The 17,052-nt window shown below is 37.3% G+C and overlaps 1 protein-coding gene across 2 annotated transcripts in view; it reads right to left on the reverse strand.

Annotated features, from left to right (window-relative positions):
* Nucleotides 1–4,888: 4,888 nt before the first annotated feature.
* CUL5 (cullin 5) overlaps nucleotides 4,889–17,052 on the reverse strand; it is a 101,264-nt gene continuing 89,100 nt past the window's right edge. For both annotated transcript variants that reach the window (XM_079787351.1, XM_079787352.1), the window contains 3 exons: nucleotides 16,246–16,364; nucleotides 14,360–14,483; nucleotides 4,889–8,422 (listed from right to left, as the gene is read on the reverse strand). In XM_079787351.1, the coding sequence (XP_079643477.1) occupies nucleotides 8,228–8,422; nucleotides 14,360–14,483; nucleotides 16,246–16,364 (438 nt within the window). In that variant the 3' untranslated portion in view covers nucleotides 4,889–8,227. The remainder of the gene's footprint in view (nucleotides 8,423–14,359; nucleotides 14,484–16,245; nucleotides 16,365–17,052) is intronic.

Below are 17,052 nucleotides of genomic sequence, written 5' to 3' on the forward strand. Positions count from 1 at the left end.
CTAAGTAAGGACAGATATGCAACCCCAGTCAATTAATTTAAACCAAATACTCTTTCCTCATTCCCGGCTTGACCAATAATGCCCTCTTTCCACATTGCTGCTTCTAATGCTCTTTAAAACTCACTCTTGCCCAAAATCGCGTGGGAAGAATGCTCAGCTGCTTGTGAGGCATTGCACTCCCCCGATCCATGGATTTTTTTTCTCTTGAAAAAGGAACGTCAAACTCATTACTAAATTGTTTTGTCACTTGACACCATGTATCTGAGTAAGAAAATGATTACAATAGGAAGATACACAAACAATAGTAGACAGTCCTAAAAATAACTCTCATATGATTTATCGTTTGATCTAGAACAAAAAGATACCAAAGAAAATCTCAGAAGTTCTTTTTTTTTTTTAATATATTCAAATTGATTTTGGAGGAAGATAGAGGGATAGAGGAATAGAAACATCAATGATGAGAGAGAATCACTGATCGGCTGCCTACTGGCGATCGAGCCCACAACCTGGGCATGTGCTTGACTGGGAGTCAAACTGTGACCTCCTTCATGGGTCGATGCTCAACCACTGAGCCACACCGGTAGGGCTCAGAAATTCTTAATGAGTGTAAGACAGAAGTCCTACTATCCAGAGAATGACATTTCTCCACCTTTAGAAGATGTAGTTCTGTCAACAGTGCTTCCCATGCCTATGATTTCAATTTTACAAAGAGTGGGCCCCTAATCAAGCAAGGAACTGCGCTAGAAAGTGTAAGAAATTTTTAAATGATGAAAATCCTCTCCCTGCTTTTATGCTTTAGATTTGGAGTGATCCCTCAGCCATTGGCTAAAGGGAATGATCCATTTCACATCTGGTGCCTCAGGCCTCAGACACTGGGGTATAGGCTCACTACAGAGAAAAATTGGGTCCAGAAATGCCACAGATTTAAAGCAAATACAATCTTATCATTCTATACATTTAGTTTACTTCAAAACATAGGCCAAGCCCTAGCCAGTTTAGCTCAGTGGATAGAGCATTGGCCTGCGGACTGAAAGGTCCCAGGTTCGATTCTGGTCAAGGGCATATGCCTGGGTTTCGGGCTCGATCCCCAGTAGGGGGTGTGCAGGAGGCAGCCGATCAATGATTCTCTCATCATTGATAATTCTCTCTCTCCCTTTCCCTCTTCCTTCCTCTCTGAAATCAATTTAAAAAAAAAATAGGCCAAGAAACAACCCAGCAGCTAGTCCTTCCCTACCTCAAACGGTATAAGCATACTATTAAATGTTCCTTTTCACTCAGCGAACACAGTACAAGTAAATAAAGGTCAGGTTCCAGCGATAATGCAGAAGTGGAGTTATGTGATATAAGGAGGGGAGCAATACAGATTACATCAAAATTCCTAACCTGGGGGGCTGAGTTAGCTACTAAGTGGAACAAGTTTGTGAAAGGTGAGATGTTCAAGAAATTGCTGGCGCCCTGGCCAGGTAGCTCTGTTGGTTAGAGCATCGTCCAGATAGGCTAAGGTTGCTGGTTGGATACAAACATACAAGAGTTAATCAATGAATGTATAAATAAGTGGAACAACAAATCATTGTCTCTCTCTACACAAAAGGAAAATAAAAAGAAATTGCTGGATACACATGCTGATCTTAGGAGGGAAAGCTGGGCTGGAGACACTCTGGAGTATCAACATGCAAACAGTGGTTGAAGCCAGAGTAGATGAAGTCACCCAGGAAGAGCATGTAGCTCAGCCACAGTAGAGAACTGAGATGAGATCCCAAGGTATGCAGGCAGAAAAAGGGCCAGACAATGTGACTAAGAAAGCTAAGAGAGAGAAGTGTGAGCCCAGGAGAGAATGGTATCTTTGAAGCTACGGTATGAAACAAATTCAATAAGTAGGAGTGTTCACGGTAGAAATGCTGCAAAGAGATCAAGAGGAAGATTGAAAATGAACTTCGGACTAAGCAATAGGGAGGTCACTGGTGACCTTGACAAGAGGACTCGTGGGAACATAAGCCAACGAGTACCAGGCAGAATACAATCAGTTTATGGACTCCTCTACTACTCTTTGAAGATGGTTAGCAAAGAATAGAGGAAGGAGGAAAATAAGGTCACACAAAACACGATCAGGGGAGAGGGTGTTTTTTTTTAAAGGATGGTGGATAGTTGAATATGTTTGTAAGCCAGTGGTTATCAAACGTTAGTGTGCACCTGGAGGGTTTATTAAAATTCAGAGTGCCGGCCCCACCTGAAGAGTCTTGAACCAATAGGTCTGGGTGGGGCTCAAGAACTTGCATTTCCAAGTTCTCAAGTGATGATAACGCTGCTGGTCTGTAGGCCAAGCAGGTTAAGGAGGAAATAACCAAAAGAAGGATGTTTAAAAAATATAGGAAATGTAGATATTTTAGAGCAAAATACAGGAGGCAGAAGGGACTCAGTGAAGGGATGAAATAGTTGGCCTTGAGTAAGAAGTGAGGTATCTCTTTCCTCTAAGACAGGAAGGCAGATGCACACTGTTAGAGGTAAAATTAGAGGTGGAGAGAAGGCAAGTTATAAAAGTTCATGCCAAAGGTCTGTTTTTTAAAAAACTGTATTTTTATTGATTTCAGAGAGGAAGGGAGAGGGAGAGAAAGAGATAGAAACATCAATAATGAGAGAGAATCATTGATCGGCTGCCTCCTGCACGCCCCCTACTGGTGATTGAGCCCACAACCCGGGTATGTGTCCTTGACTGGAATCAAACCCTGGACCCTTCAGTCCGCAGGCTGACCCTCTATCCACTGAGCCAAACCAGCTAGGGCCAAAGGTCTGTTTTTTTCTGCTTGTTTCTCAAAGCACAGTCTTCTGCTAAGAATGGAGCGGGTAGAGAAGGGGAACCATTACACATTCAGTCTCAGGAAAAGAAACTTGTAGAAGTGTTCCCAAGCCCCACTCTTTCTTATAGGCAAGATAACTATAGTCTCTTAACATGGAGCATTAATTTTCACACCCAGCTCATTCCTCAAAGTTGGTGCTTTCCTCAAACTTCACCTTTCTGGTTCCCATTGCTAACATTGAACCATCAATCACTGTGAGGAAACATCTTTTTTTTTTAAATATATATATATATATATATATATATATATATATATATATATATATATATATATATAAATTTATTTTAGAGGAAGGGAGTGGGAGAGATAGAAACATCAGTGATGAGAGAGAATCATTGATTGGCTGCCTCCTGCATGCCCCACACTGGGGATTGCCCACAATCTGGGCATGTGCCCTGACTGGGAATTGAACCGTGACCTCCTGGTTCATAGACCTACGCTCAACCACTGAGCCATGCCAGCCAGTTGAGGAAACATCTTAAGTAGTATCAGTCTGCCTGAGTAGCCACAATACAGTAATGGACACACTGCATTTATCATTAAAAGAAAAACACCCAGGGAAGTTTTCTGTCATCTTTTAGATAAACAGCCAAAATTAAAATTTGGTTAAGAATTTGTGACATTAGGTCACTACCAACCCACAGAGCAAACTGCTACCCTTTCCTCACTCTAGAATCTCACTCTAAAAGGTTTTTAATGTTGGCTGTTGGAACACTTAAAATTTATACACAGAATTGTTTATATCTTTTATATGCATGTCTTTTCTTGAATCAGATGCTCATAAACGTCTGCAATTCCACAACAGTCTAAGACCCCTGCTCCAGGCTGTCCATTGGTCAAAACAGTTTAGTGACAAAGTCCACATTTTATAGCCTAGAATGAGCAACTATAAAATAGTTTCCCCATTTAAAGCTTAAAACATTGAACTCTACTCTGTTCTCAAGCACACATGCTCTCATTCATTCGATCAGCATTATGTGCCCACTATGTGCCAGGAAGTTTCTTTTTTGCATTGAGAGTTATCAGGACTGCATTCAACTTCTGATATTTTGGGGACTCTGAGAAAAATATACAAATACAAAATCCCTTCGGCCCTTCCCAGGGCCTGTGCAAGTAAAGAGCCCCGAAGCTTAATGGTAAATCTAGGTTCTGATGAATCTTATACTCACAACATACTTTTCTGTCTTCATTTCAAGTCAACCCTCCTACCCCACCACACACACAATCCCAGTTAAAGTCTATGGTTTAGTGTAGGGTCATTATGAAGTGCTATGAATTATCTGTCTCCCTTAAAGTCATATATTGAAGCCTAATCCAATGTGATGTTATTAGGGGGATGGGTGGGGCCTTTGCTTTGGGTGGTAATTAGGTCATGAGGGTGGAGTCCTCATGGGTGGGATTAGTGCCCTTATAAAGACCTCTTTCTGCCATGTGAGGATGTGAGGGTACATCGAGAAGTCAGCAGTCTGTGACCTGGAAGAGGCTGTTCACCAGAATCAAACATGATGGCTCCCTGATCTTGGACTTCCAGCCTGCAGAACTGTGGGAAATAAATTTGTTGCTTACAAGCCACCCAGTTTTTATACGTTGTTATAGCAGCCAATGACAAAGACATGGTCCATTTTCATAACCTTATTACTAAACTATAGCTTCAAAACTTAAATATTTACAAATTTTCATATATATTATTTTATATTTTAAAATTTGATCTGATATGAAATTTAAATGTTATGACAAGGCCTATTAACTGATGAATGAATGCATTAATCACTTTCAGGTTCAGAATTTTTGAGGCATGAGGGCCATATGCTAGCATCAATGGAAAAGCTACATTCCTGATAGCTTTCATTCTGAACTAGAATTTGAAGTCTGAAAAAAAAAAAATAAGTGGGTTACTCTTCATACTTCTGATTCCTAAGGCTGGCTGAGATTTACTATTTCTCCATGAAATACATAAATATACCTATTATAAAATTTTTAATTAAACTCAGAAACTATTTTACAGTAGAACATCAACATTTTCTGGGTAGGTGAAAGCTTTTATATTACATTTTTATTTTGCAAGAAAATAAATTATACAACTTAAAAAATAAAATCCAAAAATTAAGCAGTTCATCAAAATATTTCAGCCTACTGCATACAGAAACTGCTACTATTTAAAATTGTACAGCGTTATCACCTCAGTATGTAGTGGCACACATTCAAAATCGTACATACCATATACGGATAGATTACAACTTAGGAACTCAGATTTGTTCAACACTCCAGGCGACACAGATAGTGTAGATGACAGGAAAGCTTTCATGTAATGTTTATTTCACAAACATGACCTTGGAAGAGTTTGTAAGATAGCATTCCAGTCATTTACATGAAAATAGAAAAAACAGCTTGAGTTTACGATAGCAAATCTTTCTGGAAAACTAGCAAATCTTTCACCCAAATTGAATTTTTAAAATTTGCCCTTTGAGCAGGGCTAATGAAATCCTACTGCAAATAATGCATAATACTTTTAAGCTACGGTCATATTTTGCATTAAATTTAATAGGAAGTAAAAATAAAAAGCTAACATTTCATTTTTGGAGATTTCAACACTTATGCACAAAGTAAGAGACTTAAATAGGTTGACAGAATGCAGAGACCCCCTCCAATAAATGTAAAAATTGGAAGACTTCAGATGTTTTTTAAGATCTTCATTAAATCATTGAAACAGTAATGGTTTAATATTTACCTCATTGTAAGTATTAAAATTGTTCTATATTTTACTTTGAAGTTTTTTTCACGTCTATTTACTCTGGCAATGGGATGGTAACAAAGGTTACATTTCCGAGATGGCTCCATCTCTAAGTTAGATGAATGTGTGAAGCTTAAATTGACCTGTGAAGAGTCCTATTGCCATACTAGTCATGGAAAAAAAAAAAAGGTATATATTTTTCCCCTTAACTATGTCAGGTTTCATTCCTGCTCAGACAGCACTAATTTTAAGTGCACATTATAGAAAAGGGACCTGATAAAGATACAACTGTGATTAAGTATTTAGCAAATTGCTGGTAAATGGTTCTTTTTCTTCAGATTATTTTTTATTTAAATTAGCAAATCTATTGTCGAAACATATTTAAAGAAAATTCAGTAATGGTATAGGCACCTTGTCAACTGAATGGTTTTCATAAACACCAAAGAGTAGTTGAATTTTTGTGTACGTAACAAAAAAAATGATGAAAGCTGTGAGTGTACAGTATTTACTGCTGTTCTATCCCCCAAAATACAGTTAGGACATAATTAGCTATTAAAAATTTATAAAATTTAATAGAAAAGTTTGCTATGAGTTACCCACTTTTGCATTAAATTTGCCTTTATTAAATCAAAACATCATGGCTCTCACTCTTAAATCACCAAAATGATTAGAAATTACAAAAAAGTTCTGAGAACAATTATAATTTAAAACAATAAATCTTCAACTTTGAAAAATGGCCTGTAATATTTCCTTCCTTTGGCATTCTTGTATTGGATAAGCAAATATGCCAAGAGCAAACTATTTGCTAAACATGAGGACCACAATTATTACAATTCTTAAAGAATTTGTCCATTGTTAGCAGTCATTTAATTAGAGAAAATGATGAGCACTAAATTAACTCTTCACAATAGACTTGTTCTAATAATTGACATATGCTATCTTAGAACTCATGTATAAGATTTAAAATTAGAAACAAAATTCCAATTTCCTATGAGTTTCAGAACAGGCATTTGACTATAATCAGCAAAACCTTAAATGTTTTAAATCAGCTTTCCTTCATCAGGCAGCTTGCAAAGCCTCTTGGGGTTGGGGCAGATTCCATGAATTGCTCCTGAAATCACTCTGCGATAATGCTTGTAAGCCCTTCAATGCTCCAGCACACCATAGCCAACTGGCTTCAAAATCATGTTAAAAATTTTTACTCAATATCAAACAAAAAGTAAAATAATTTGCAAGAAAATTTGAAACGTGTATCATAATGAATAAAAATCCACGTTGAGCCATACTTTCCCAATGGGGAGTTTTTCTCTTTTTAAGTTGCTCATGTCCTTAAGTACGGAATCTTCACTCCTCTGGATATTCGGTTACCAGCAACTAGTAAGTTGCTACTTTGGATTGACTAAGAGGAACAAGGTAAGAGTTGCCTTCTGAACATTTAAAAAATGTTTATTTTTCAAATATATAAATATATATGTACATATATTTGGCAAGTTTACTGTTCATATTAAGATTGCAACACTTTTACTTATGCTTTTCAGGTCTTTCCTATGTTGTGATTTCTCTCTTCCTCGTAGGTAACTGGTACTTATTACTTGTTTAAAGCAGAATGCCTTCCTATCAGGAAACCTGAGGCTACAAATCCCTAATCAAGAGACTAAAATACCAAAATATTTCCATGCTACAGATAAAGGGATCAGTTATATAACTGCATTATATGATAGCAGGAAATTTCTGCTTTGTTTTTAATGAATTTGGATATGGCATAACAAATATTAGGTATATATAGTATATATATTAAGTGTATTAGTAAACACACTTAACTTTGCTATTTTGACTCTGTAATCAAAATGACCTCCCTACCTCCATACATGTTTCAAACAATTGAAGAAGCAATTAATATCAGCTTCACTTTTCCAAAACAAGCTCTCCAGCCATATAAAATAAAAAATACTCCTTATCATTAAAAAACAAACAACTAAAACGGCAGTCTCTTGATTAAAGAAAGCCAACGTTTGTAAGTTGGAAAAATTTAATACCATTTTTAGGTCACCATTAAAATCCAGTTATTATACTGAAGCAGTGTTTGAACAAATAATGTGATACTTATTAAATACTTATCTCCTCACCTACATCTGCCCTCTCCCAATGTTGTGTAGACCAGCTCACTCTTTTGATCAAAAGAAACCAAGAGTGCTATTTCTAGTTTTAATTGCATTTTAAAAACAACACATAACAGCATTTTTCAGTGCACAAATATCTGAAGATCCTTCCTTGTGCAAGTACATTTTTGAAAGAGAGGAAAAAGGAGAAAATAAAGCAGTAAGAATCCCACCCTCACCCTTCCCAACTGTATTTCTTCTGGTGGGTATAAGTCAAATTTCCTTTAAAAGTTCATAAAGGGCTCTTCATGAATGCAAGTGTCTCCCACAAAAGAGCATGCTGTTAAAGAGTGTGTGACATGAAGGGAATGCCATCATGCTAACTAATGTGGTTGGCAAAATATAGTTGTTTTGTTAGGTAAGGCAGAGATTTTAATATTTATGTAATCAAAGTCCAAATAAACCTTCAGCACAAACTGTTGCAACTTTCTGCCCAAGCACTCCAAAATTTGAGTTCTTAATATTGTCCATGATGTTCAAAATTATGCCATATAAATGAAAGTGTTGATATCAGATTCATCTCTTCTGATGTATTTGTGCTCTATTAGCCATTCTATTTGCTCTTTTATCATTTTCTTTTGTGGCAAGAACATGTTTTTCAAAATTTCTACTAATTCAGTCTGCAGCTGAGCATTACTAATTTTCTTTCTCATCTTCATTATTTGTATGATAGCCTCCTAAAACAAAAAATAAAAATGAAAGAGAATAATTAGATTATTTTAAGTAAACGTAAACAAAAAATGACTTCTTATGTATATTATCCTCTATCCAACATCTATCCAAATGATAAATAATCACTAAGACAGTGATTTTCAACCAGTGTGCCACAGTATGCCGCAAGAATTTTTAAAACATGCAATACCTGACTATTTAGCCAGGGGCACCGACCTCTTTTCTCTTAGACTGTCAAATTAACAACAGCCATGTGGTGTGTATGCCCTGTTTTAAAACATAATTAAATAAGTCACATAATAGAGTTGCATCCTATTTGTCACGTCGCATAATAAGGTTGTGTCTAGAAATCCTTATGTACAAGTATAGGCACTTATTTTTTTTAAAAGTCACTTTGGAACAAAAAGGGTAGGTAATTATTATTATTACTATTTTTTTGTAAATCAGTCAAAATTATACCTATTTTTTTTTGTCAGATCGGTATAAAATAAACTTTTTGGTGTGTTGCAGATATTTACTAATTAGTTTGTGTGTGTCATGAGATAAAAAAAGGTTGAAAAATTACTATACTAGGAGATTAACATTGAGACCAGTATCCTTTTTTAAAAAAAAATATATTTTATTGATTTTTTACAGAGAGGAAGGGAGAGGGATAGAGAGTTAGGAACATCGATGAGAGAGAAACATCGATCAGCTGCCTCCTGCACACCTACCACTGGGGATGTGCCCGCAACCAAGGTACATGCCCTTGACCGGAATCGAACCTGGGACCTTTCAGTCCGCAGGCCAGCACTCTATCCACTGAGCCAAACCGGTCAGGGCTAGTATCCTTTTCTTAACAAATATAAATATATTTTTTATGCTCACTGTAAAAGATAATCCAATTATAGACATTTTGAAAAACAGGGAAAAGCAAAATTATCTATAATCTCTCGGCTGAAAGAAAACCAGACTTAATGTTTTGGCCAATTCCTTTCATTCCTTTTTCCACACTATGTACATTTTAAAAATTTATATTACCTGTGAGCACAATATGTATACAATCCAGTATTGTGTTAAAAATCAATTAAGAGCCCGGCTGGCGTGGCTCAGTGGTTGAATGTCGACCCATGAACCAGGAGGTCATGGTTCAATATCCTGGTCAGGGTACATGCCTGGGTTGTGAGCTTGATCCCAAGTGTGGGGTGTGAGGAGGCAGCTGATCAATGATTCTTTTTCATCATTGACGATTTTATCTCTCCCTCTCCCTTCCTCTCTGAAATCAATAAAAATGTATTTTTAAAAGTCAATTAAGATACAACAAAACCCTTACACATACTTCTTCCCTTGCATTCAGTTATTTCTTTATGTAGTAAGAGAGGCTAGTTGGTGTCTGTTTTAAGACATCAATAATTACTATGATTTACATATTTATCAGATTAATAAATCATATTTGTTATAAATATTATCTTCAATTTGTACCGATTCAACTAAATCTTTTTCGATTTCTTCAGGAGTAAGCATTTTTAAAAAAAATATATTTTATTGATTTTTTTACAGGGAGGAAGAGAGAGGGATAGAGAGTTAGAAACATCGATGAGAGAGAAACATCGATCAGCTGCCTCTTACACCCCCCCTACTGGGGATGTGCCCGCAACCAAGGTACATGCCCTTGACCGGAATCGAACCTGGGACCCTTGAGTCCGCAGGCCGACGCTCTATCCACTGAGCCAAACCGGTTTCAGCAGGAGTAAACATTTTTATCTATGTCAATTTATTAAATATTTTCCTTGATGGTTTAATTCCTACACTGTTACTTAGAGATCAAGTGAATTCTTCACATTCTCAATATATCCAGAGGCCAGGCTCCTGACCAGGAGGTTTATGACAAGGGTCTACACAGAAAGAAGAAAGCGGGAAAGTCTGTCCCTTTAAGCATTTGAGGACTACAGAAACCAGGGAGGAAGAGAACAATTGTAAATGTCCCAATTTCTCCCTTCTAGATTTGGTAGTGGTAAGATGGTGGTTGTGATAAAGAAGTTAAGATGAAAACTGAAATCAATAAAAATATTTTAAAAAAATACTTAATAAATTTATTTTTAGAGAGAGGGGAAGGGAGCAGGACAGAGAAACACTGATGTGAGAGCAAACATCGATGGGCTACCTCCAGCACACCCCTACAGGGGACTGAGCCTAAAACCTGGGCACGTGCCCTGACCAGGAATCGAAAGGGCAGCCTTTAAGTGCATGGGACCACACCCAACCGACTGAGCCACACTAGCCAGTGGCTGGTCCCCATTTAATATGCTGGTGGTCACTAGAAGAATGGTATGATATGATGGGAATAATCTGCACTCCTGAACCCTTCTCCATTCCCACATGACACAGGGTTTAGAGTTAATGAACCTGCCACAGGGCAGGAGAGAGTGATCCTGCAGCAGCGGATGATATGACAATGTGCCATGTAGGCTACGGGCCACACTGAAGATGTGGCACAGTCTTAGAGAGCTCAAGAGCTCAGTAAGAGCAGAGGATGGCAGTGAGCGCAGGGAAGTGGCTATGTGGTCCTTACCAACTGCAAAAAGAACAAATCCTAGTTCCTCTGCTACAGACATCAACAGTAGATGGCAAATTCCCATCTGACAGATAAAGCACTCCATAGCTGCCATGACACTCTCACAACTTATAAATATGACAACCCCTTCACTGTCACTACAAAGTCAAATGAATTCCTTTCACCCTCAATACATCCAGATGCCATTTGTGAAAATAGCAAATAATGCAAATGGGTGGAATTGGACCAGGGAGAAATAGGAAAGTCTCAGCAAGGAACAGCTTAGGTTACTAGACTGGGTACAACTCTGGATCAGTTTAAGACAAAAAAAAAAAAAAAAAAAAAAAAGAACCCAAAAAACAAAAACAAACCCTCCATTAAAAAAAATTCTTTATTGATTAAGGTGTTACATATGTGTCCTTATTTCCCCATTACCCCTCCAAACCTCCATTTTCTCTGCACATCTAATAATAAGATTATATTTGCCATCCCATTATACATCTCAATTCTAATCCATCTGAAATTTATCTATTCTGGTGTCACCATAAACTAGAAATGTATCATAATTTTTCTCCAAAAAGTAAAATTTCCCAAAACTTGTTCTTGAATAATCCATTCCCTTTTCATTGGCCATGGAAATTATTTCCTTTATTGTAAAGTGTGTCTGTACTTATACAGGGTATTTATTTCTGAGTTATTTTCTTCAATTAATCTGCTTGTCATAGTTTTGTAGATATTTTTTTTGTTAACCCTCACCTGCGGATATATTTTTCCATTGATTTAAAATATATATATTTTTATTGATTTCAGAGAAGAAGGGAGAGGGAGAGAGATAGAAACATCAATGATGAGAGAGAATCATTGATCAGCTGCTTCCTGCATGCGCCCTGCAATCCGGGCATGTGCCCTGGACCAGAATCGAACCTGGGATCCTTTAGTTTGTAGGCCTATGCTCTATCCACTGAGCCAAACAAGCGAGGGCTCCATTGATTTTTAGAGAGAGTGGAAGGGAGCGGGAGAGACAGAGAAACATCGAGATCGGTTGCTTCCTGCATGCACCTCGACGGGGGCAGAGATCAAGCCTGCAATCGAGGTACATGCTTTTGACCAAAATCAAACCTAGGACCCGTCAGTCCAAGTGCCGATGCTCTAACCGCTGAACAAAACTGGCTGAAAGGTATTCTTTAAGAGGAAGAAGAAGAAAAAGGTAAAGATAAAAATTATGAACAACAAATACATATCTATCAACAAGTGAATCTAAAAATCAAGTGAATCAAAAATCTGAGGAACAGAATAAACTGGTGAATATAATAGAATCAGGGGTATAGAATGGGAGTGGATTGATAATTCTCAGGGGGAAGGGGGTGTCTGTGTGGGGGGTATGGGAAGAGACTGGACAAAAATCGTACACCTATGGATGAGGACAGTGCGGGGGAGGTAAGGGCAGAGGGTGGGGTGAGAACCGGGTGGAGGGGAGCTATGGGGGGGAAAAAGAAACAATTGTAATAATCTGAACAATAAAAATTTATTAAATTAAAAAATATATGTTTTATTGATTTCAGAGAGAGGAAGGGAGAGTGAGACAAAGACAGAAACATCAGTGACTGAGAAACATTGATCTGCTGCCTCCCATACACCCCTCATTGGGATTGAGCCCACAACCTGGGCATGTGCCCCAATTGGGAATCGAAATGAGACCTCCTGGTTTATGGAATGATGCTCATCCAACTGAGTCACACCAACTGGTCAAAATGTTCTGTATTTTAATTGAGATGATGGTCATACAGGTATATACACTGAGTGGCCATATTATTATGATCTCTGAACGCATAATAATCTGGCCACTCAGTGTATATCCTATATAATAAAAGGCTAATATGCAAATTGTCCCCTCGACCAAGAGTTCGACCAGCAGGTAGGCCGGCCAACCGCCCATGTCCCCTCCCCCCTGGCCAGGCTGGTCAGACCCCACCCATGCACGAATTCATGCACCGGGACTCTAATACACACACACACACACACACACACACACACACACACACACACACACATACACACACTCAGTGGCCAGATTATTATGCGTTCAGAGATCATAATAATCTGGCCACTCAGTGTACATTTATGAAAACTCACTGAAAACTATACTTTGAGAGGTACATTCTGTTATAGGTAAATTACACTTCACTAAAAATTTTTAGTAACAAAAAGAGCATGATCTCTTTATTCACATTTTCTTTTCAATCTCAGTAAAGGTTCACTCTCTTCATATAAGATACTAAACACTACTTTTTAAAGAAATGCCTATGAATTTTATGATTTCTTCTTTACTTTACCTCATGTTTTAAAATGTTTATTGATAAATAGAAATGCAATTTTCATTTATTCATCTTTACTCCTTTATCATATTATATGATCTCTAAGTAACAAAAAATTTAAACTTCGTCAAACCTCAGAGGGAAGGTAGGGGTGGGTGGGGGTAAGGGGGAGAGATCAACCAAAGGACTTGTATGCATGCATATAAGCCTAACCAGTGGACACAGACACAAGGGGGGTGAGGGCATGAGGGGGGGGAGAGTGGGGGGGGGCAATGGGGGATAAAGACACATATGTAATAACTCAATCAATAAAGAAAAAAAATTAACCTTTTCTCATTGCATTGGCCAGTTGTTTCAAATAATACTAAGTAAAAATTGTAAAAGTGGCATAGTTGGTTTTACTAGATCTATTTCTAAAGTTATAATGGTTGCATATTAGCTTGTAATAGGTATTCTTTATTATGTTCAGAAGGTATCATAATCCTAGCTTTAAAATGTTTTTAAAAATGTTCCCTAATTTCATATTACAATGGAATTAGAAGTCAAATAAAAATGTAAATATATCAATCCCAGAATTGTAATTTCTTGCTGAGATACATTTAATCAGGTGTGGTCAAATGAAGACAGAACCTAAAACCAAGGTTTGGCACAACCTACAGAATCTACCATACAGACATCTCTTTTTCTCCTTTTCTTTTTGTTAATCCTTACCTGAGGATATTTTTCCATTGCTTTTAGATAGAATGGAGGAGAGGGAAAGAGGGGGAGAGAGGGAAAAAGAAAGAAAGAGAAAGATAAAGAGAGGCACACGTTGGGGATCAAACCTGTAACCTAGGCACATGCCCTTGAATCGAATCCAAGACCCTTTGGTGCCCAGGCCAATGCTCTAACTACTGAGCAACACTGGCCAGGGCAGATAGACAACATCTCAATACGATTTTTAAATTCCAGTAAAACGAAAATTAGGTCTTTCTTACAAAAAGGTTGAATACCTACATGCTTTTAAATTTAAAAAAATGCTTGAAGAATTAAACAACAACATCAAAAGGCCAAAGTTTAAAAAATTTTAGACATTCTATCTTAATATTACAAACCTGGGTTCTTAGTATTCGTAGTTGAACTATTCCTTCATTCTCTTCTTCTCTCATTCTTTCTGTAGTGAGCTGCAAGCGTCCAATCAAGTTGATTTTACCCCTTTTTTGAACTTTTGCATTTTTTCTATAAAGAAACATTGAATCAAATTATTTTACAGTGAGAGGCCTTGTAAACATCATATAGCAACAAGGTCTGAGAGAAAAGAGTTAGAAATATTTTAAAAATTAATATCTAGAATTGTTTAAAGGACAAGTAACAAATAACCAACATACATAGCTTTATCTAAAATAAACCCTATGATTTCACTCAAACACAATAAAGACTCTGTTAACACTCCCTGTAATAACAAAGTTAATATAATTTACATTGCCATGAATGCGATTAGATATTTGAAGACATATATGTTATAATTCAGCATATATATGTATACTAGAGGCCTGTTGCAACAAGATTCGTGCAATAGGTCTTCCTTCCCCTGGCTGCCGGCACTGGTTTTATTCCGGCACCTGGGACCCACGCCTTCACTCCGGCCACAGTGCAGAAGCCAAGCCTCTTCAGTCTTCAGTTGTCGCTCCGCACCTGCATATGCAAATTAACCCACAATCTTTGTTGGGTTAATTTGCATACCCACTCCTGATTAGCTGGTGGGTGTCGTGGAGGTACGGTCAATTTGCATATTTCTCTTTTATTAGTGTAGATATATTTTTTATTTCAGAGAGGAAGGGAGAGGGAGAGAGAGATAGAAACATCAACTATGAGAAAGAATCATTGATGGGCTGCCTCCTGCATGCCCCCTACTGGGGATCAAGCCCGCAATCCAGGCATGTGCCCTGACCAGGAATCGAACTGTGACTTCCTGGTTCATAGGTCCATGCTCAACTACTGAGCCATGCCGGCCAGGCCACATTATCTTCTAACTGGAACTTTTGAAAAACTTTTATTTATTGACTGATTTCAGGAAGAGAGGAAGGGAGAGAGAGGGGAAGGAGGTAAGGAGAGAAAGAGAAGGGGGGGTAGGGGGAGAGAGGGAGAGAGAGAGAGAGAGAGAAAGAGAGAGAGAGATTTGTTGTTCCACTTATTTATGCATGCATTTATTGGTTGATTCTTGTATGTGTCCTGACTGGGGATCGAACCTGCAACATTGACATATTGGGACGGTGCTCTAACCAACTGAACTACCCAGCCAGAGCCTAACTAAATCTTAAGGGGAAAAAAAAATGCTTTGTGTGCATAAAGCTGCTTTAAAATGCAAAAGGACGATTTACTTTAAAGTTGAAAAGCAATACAGTATAAAGTCAGACACAAAAATGTATCCATGAAAAATATGTAAAGAAATAAACATCTCAATGGACAGAGACAGTAGGGGGGTGAGAACATGTGCTGGGGGGTGGGAGTGGCTGGGGAGAGATCAGTGGGGGAAAAAGGAGACATATGTAATACTATAAACAATAAAGAATTTAAATTTTAAAAAAAGAAATAAACATCTCTAGTTCATTCATGTTTAATAAACAGCTCACTGGCATATTCTAGAGCAGAAGTTTTTTCAACCAGTGTGCCACAAGAATTTTTAAAGCATACAATACTATACCGGACTATTTAGTCAGGGGCACTGACCTCTTTTCCTGTAGATTGCCAAATAAAAAATGACTACAACACAACAATAGCCATCTGATGTGAATAAATCAAAACTATACTTTTTTTGTGTCAGATTGGCAAAAATATATTTTTTGGTATGCTGCAAAATTTTAGTAACTAGTTTACGTGTGCCATGAGATGAAAAAGGTTGAAAATCGCTGCTCTAGAATGATGGAGTATACAGGTGTGTTTTAAATATCAAAATTCAAACAAGGCATTTTTGTTTTAGATCAACCAACATAAACCTTACATTAAACTGAATTCCTGGTTCACTGAGAAGAGGGTACCTTCGGTAAAGTCTTTGGGTGAGTTGACTTGAGGTTCGTACAATAAAACTTGCCGTTTGAGCTTTGGGAAAGCTACTAAAGACTATGAAGGATAGAGAGAAAACAATTAGCACCTATGAACAGTATTAAATACTAAGATCAATTCTCCACCATGCCCAATAGAGGTGAGAAAAGATTATATAATTCAACCTTTTATTTGGTACCTCCGTGAATATAATGTAAATGTATAATGAGAACAGAGAGAATGAGGAGAAACGAGTAGGTTATGAGGAAGCAATACATGTTCCCTTTACAATACAATAGAAACTAGAGGGACTGGTCATTCATGACCCAAACACCACTTGCCAGTTATATACCAGCTTTCTCTCTAGGTAATAATTTATTTTGGAACTTTTAAGATGTCTATGGAGTAGGGATAAAATGTAGTTGAGTAGGAGGCTAATGAGTACATTTTATAAGGCCACAGAAAAACCAAAGTTGTCTAATTCTTAGATTTTTGGTCATAGATCTTTAAACACATTCTCATAATGAAATCTTTGGTCACACTCCTCACAGGTACTATTTAACTACCAACTCAATCGTTTTCTCCTTTTTCTACCTTTCTCCATTATAGTAACTTGTTTATTTTTAATTTATTTTTTTCTATAAATGCCTCATTAAAATGTATTTTTCTTGGTTAAAATTCATTTGAAATTGTTATGAATTCATAAATTTATTACAAGCAATCAACACATTTTCTGCTATGTGACAGGATAAAATTTTAAAAATAA

The sequence above is a fragment of the Cnephaeus nilssonii genome (assembly GCF_951640355.1).
Source record: "Cnephaeus nilssonii genome assembly, chromosome: 13".
Taxonomy (NCBI): Eukaryota; Metazoa; Chordata; class Mammalia; order Chiroptera; family Vespertilionidae; genus Cnephaeus; species Cnephaeus nilssonii.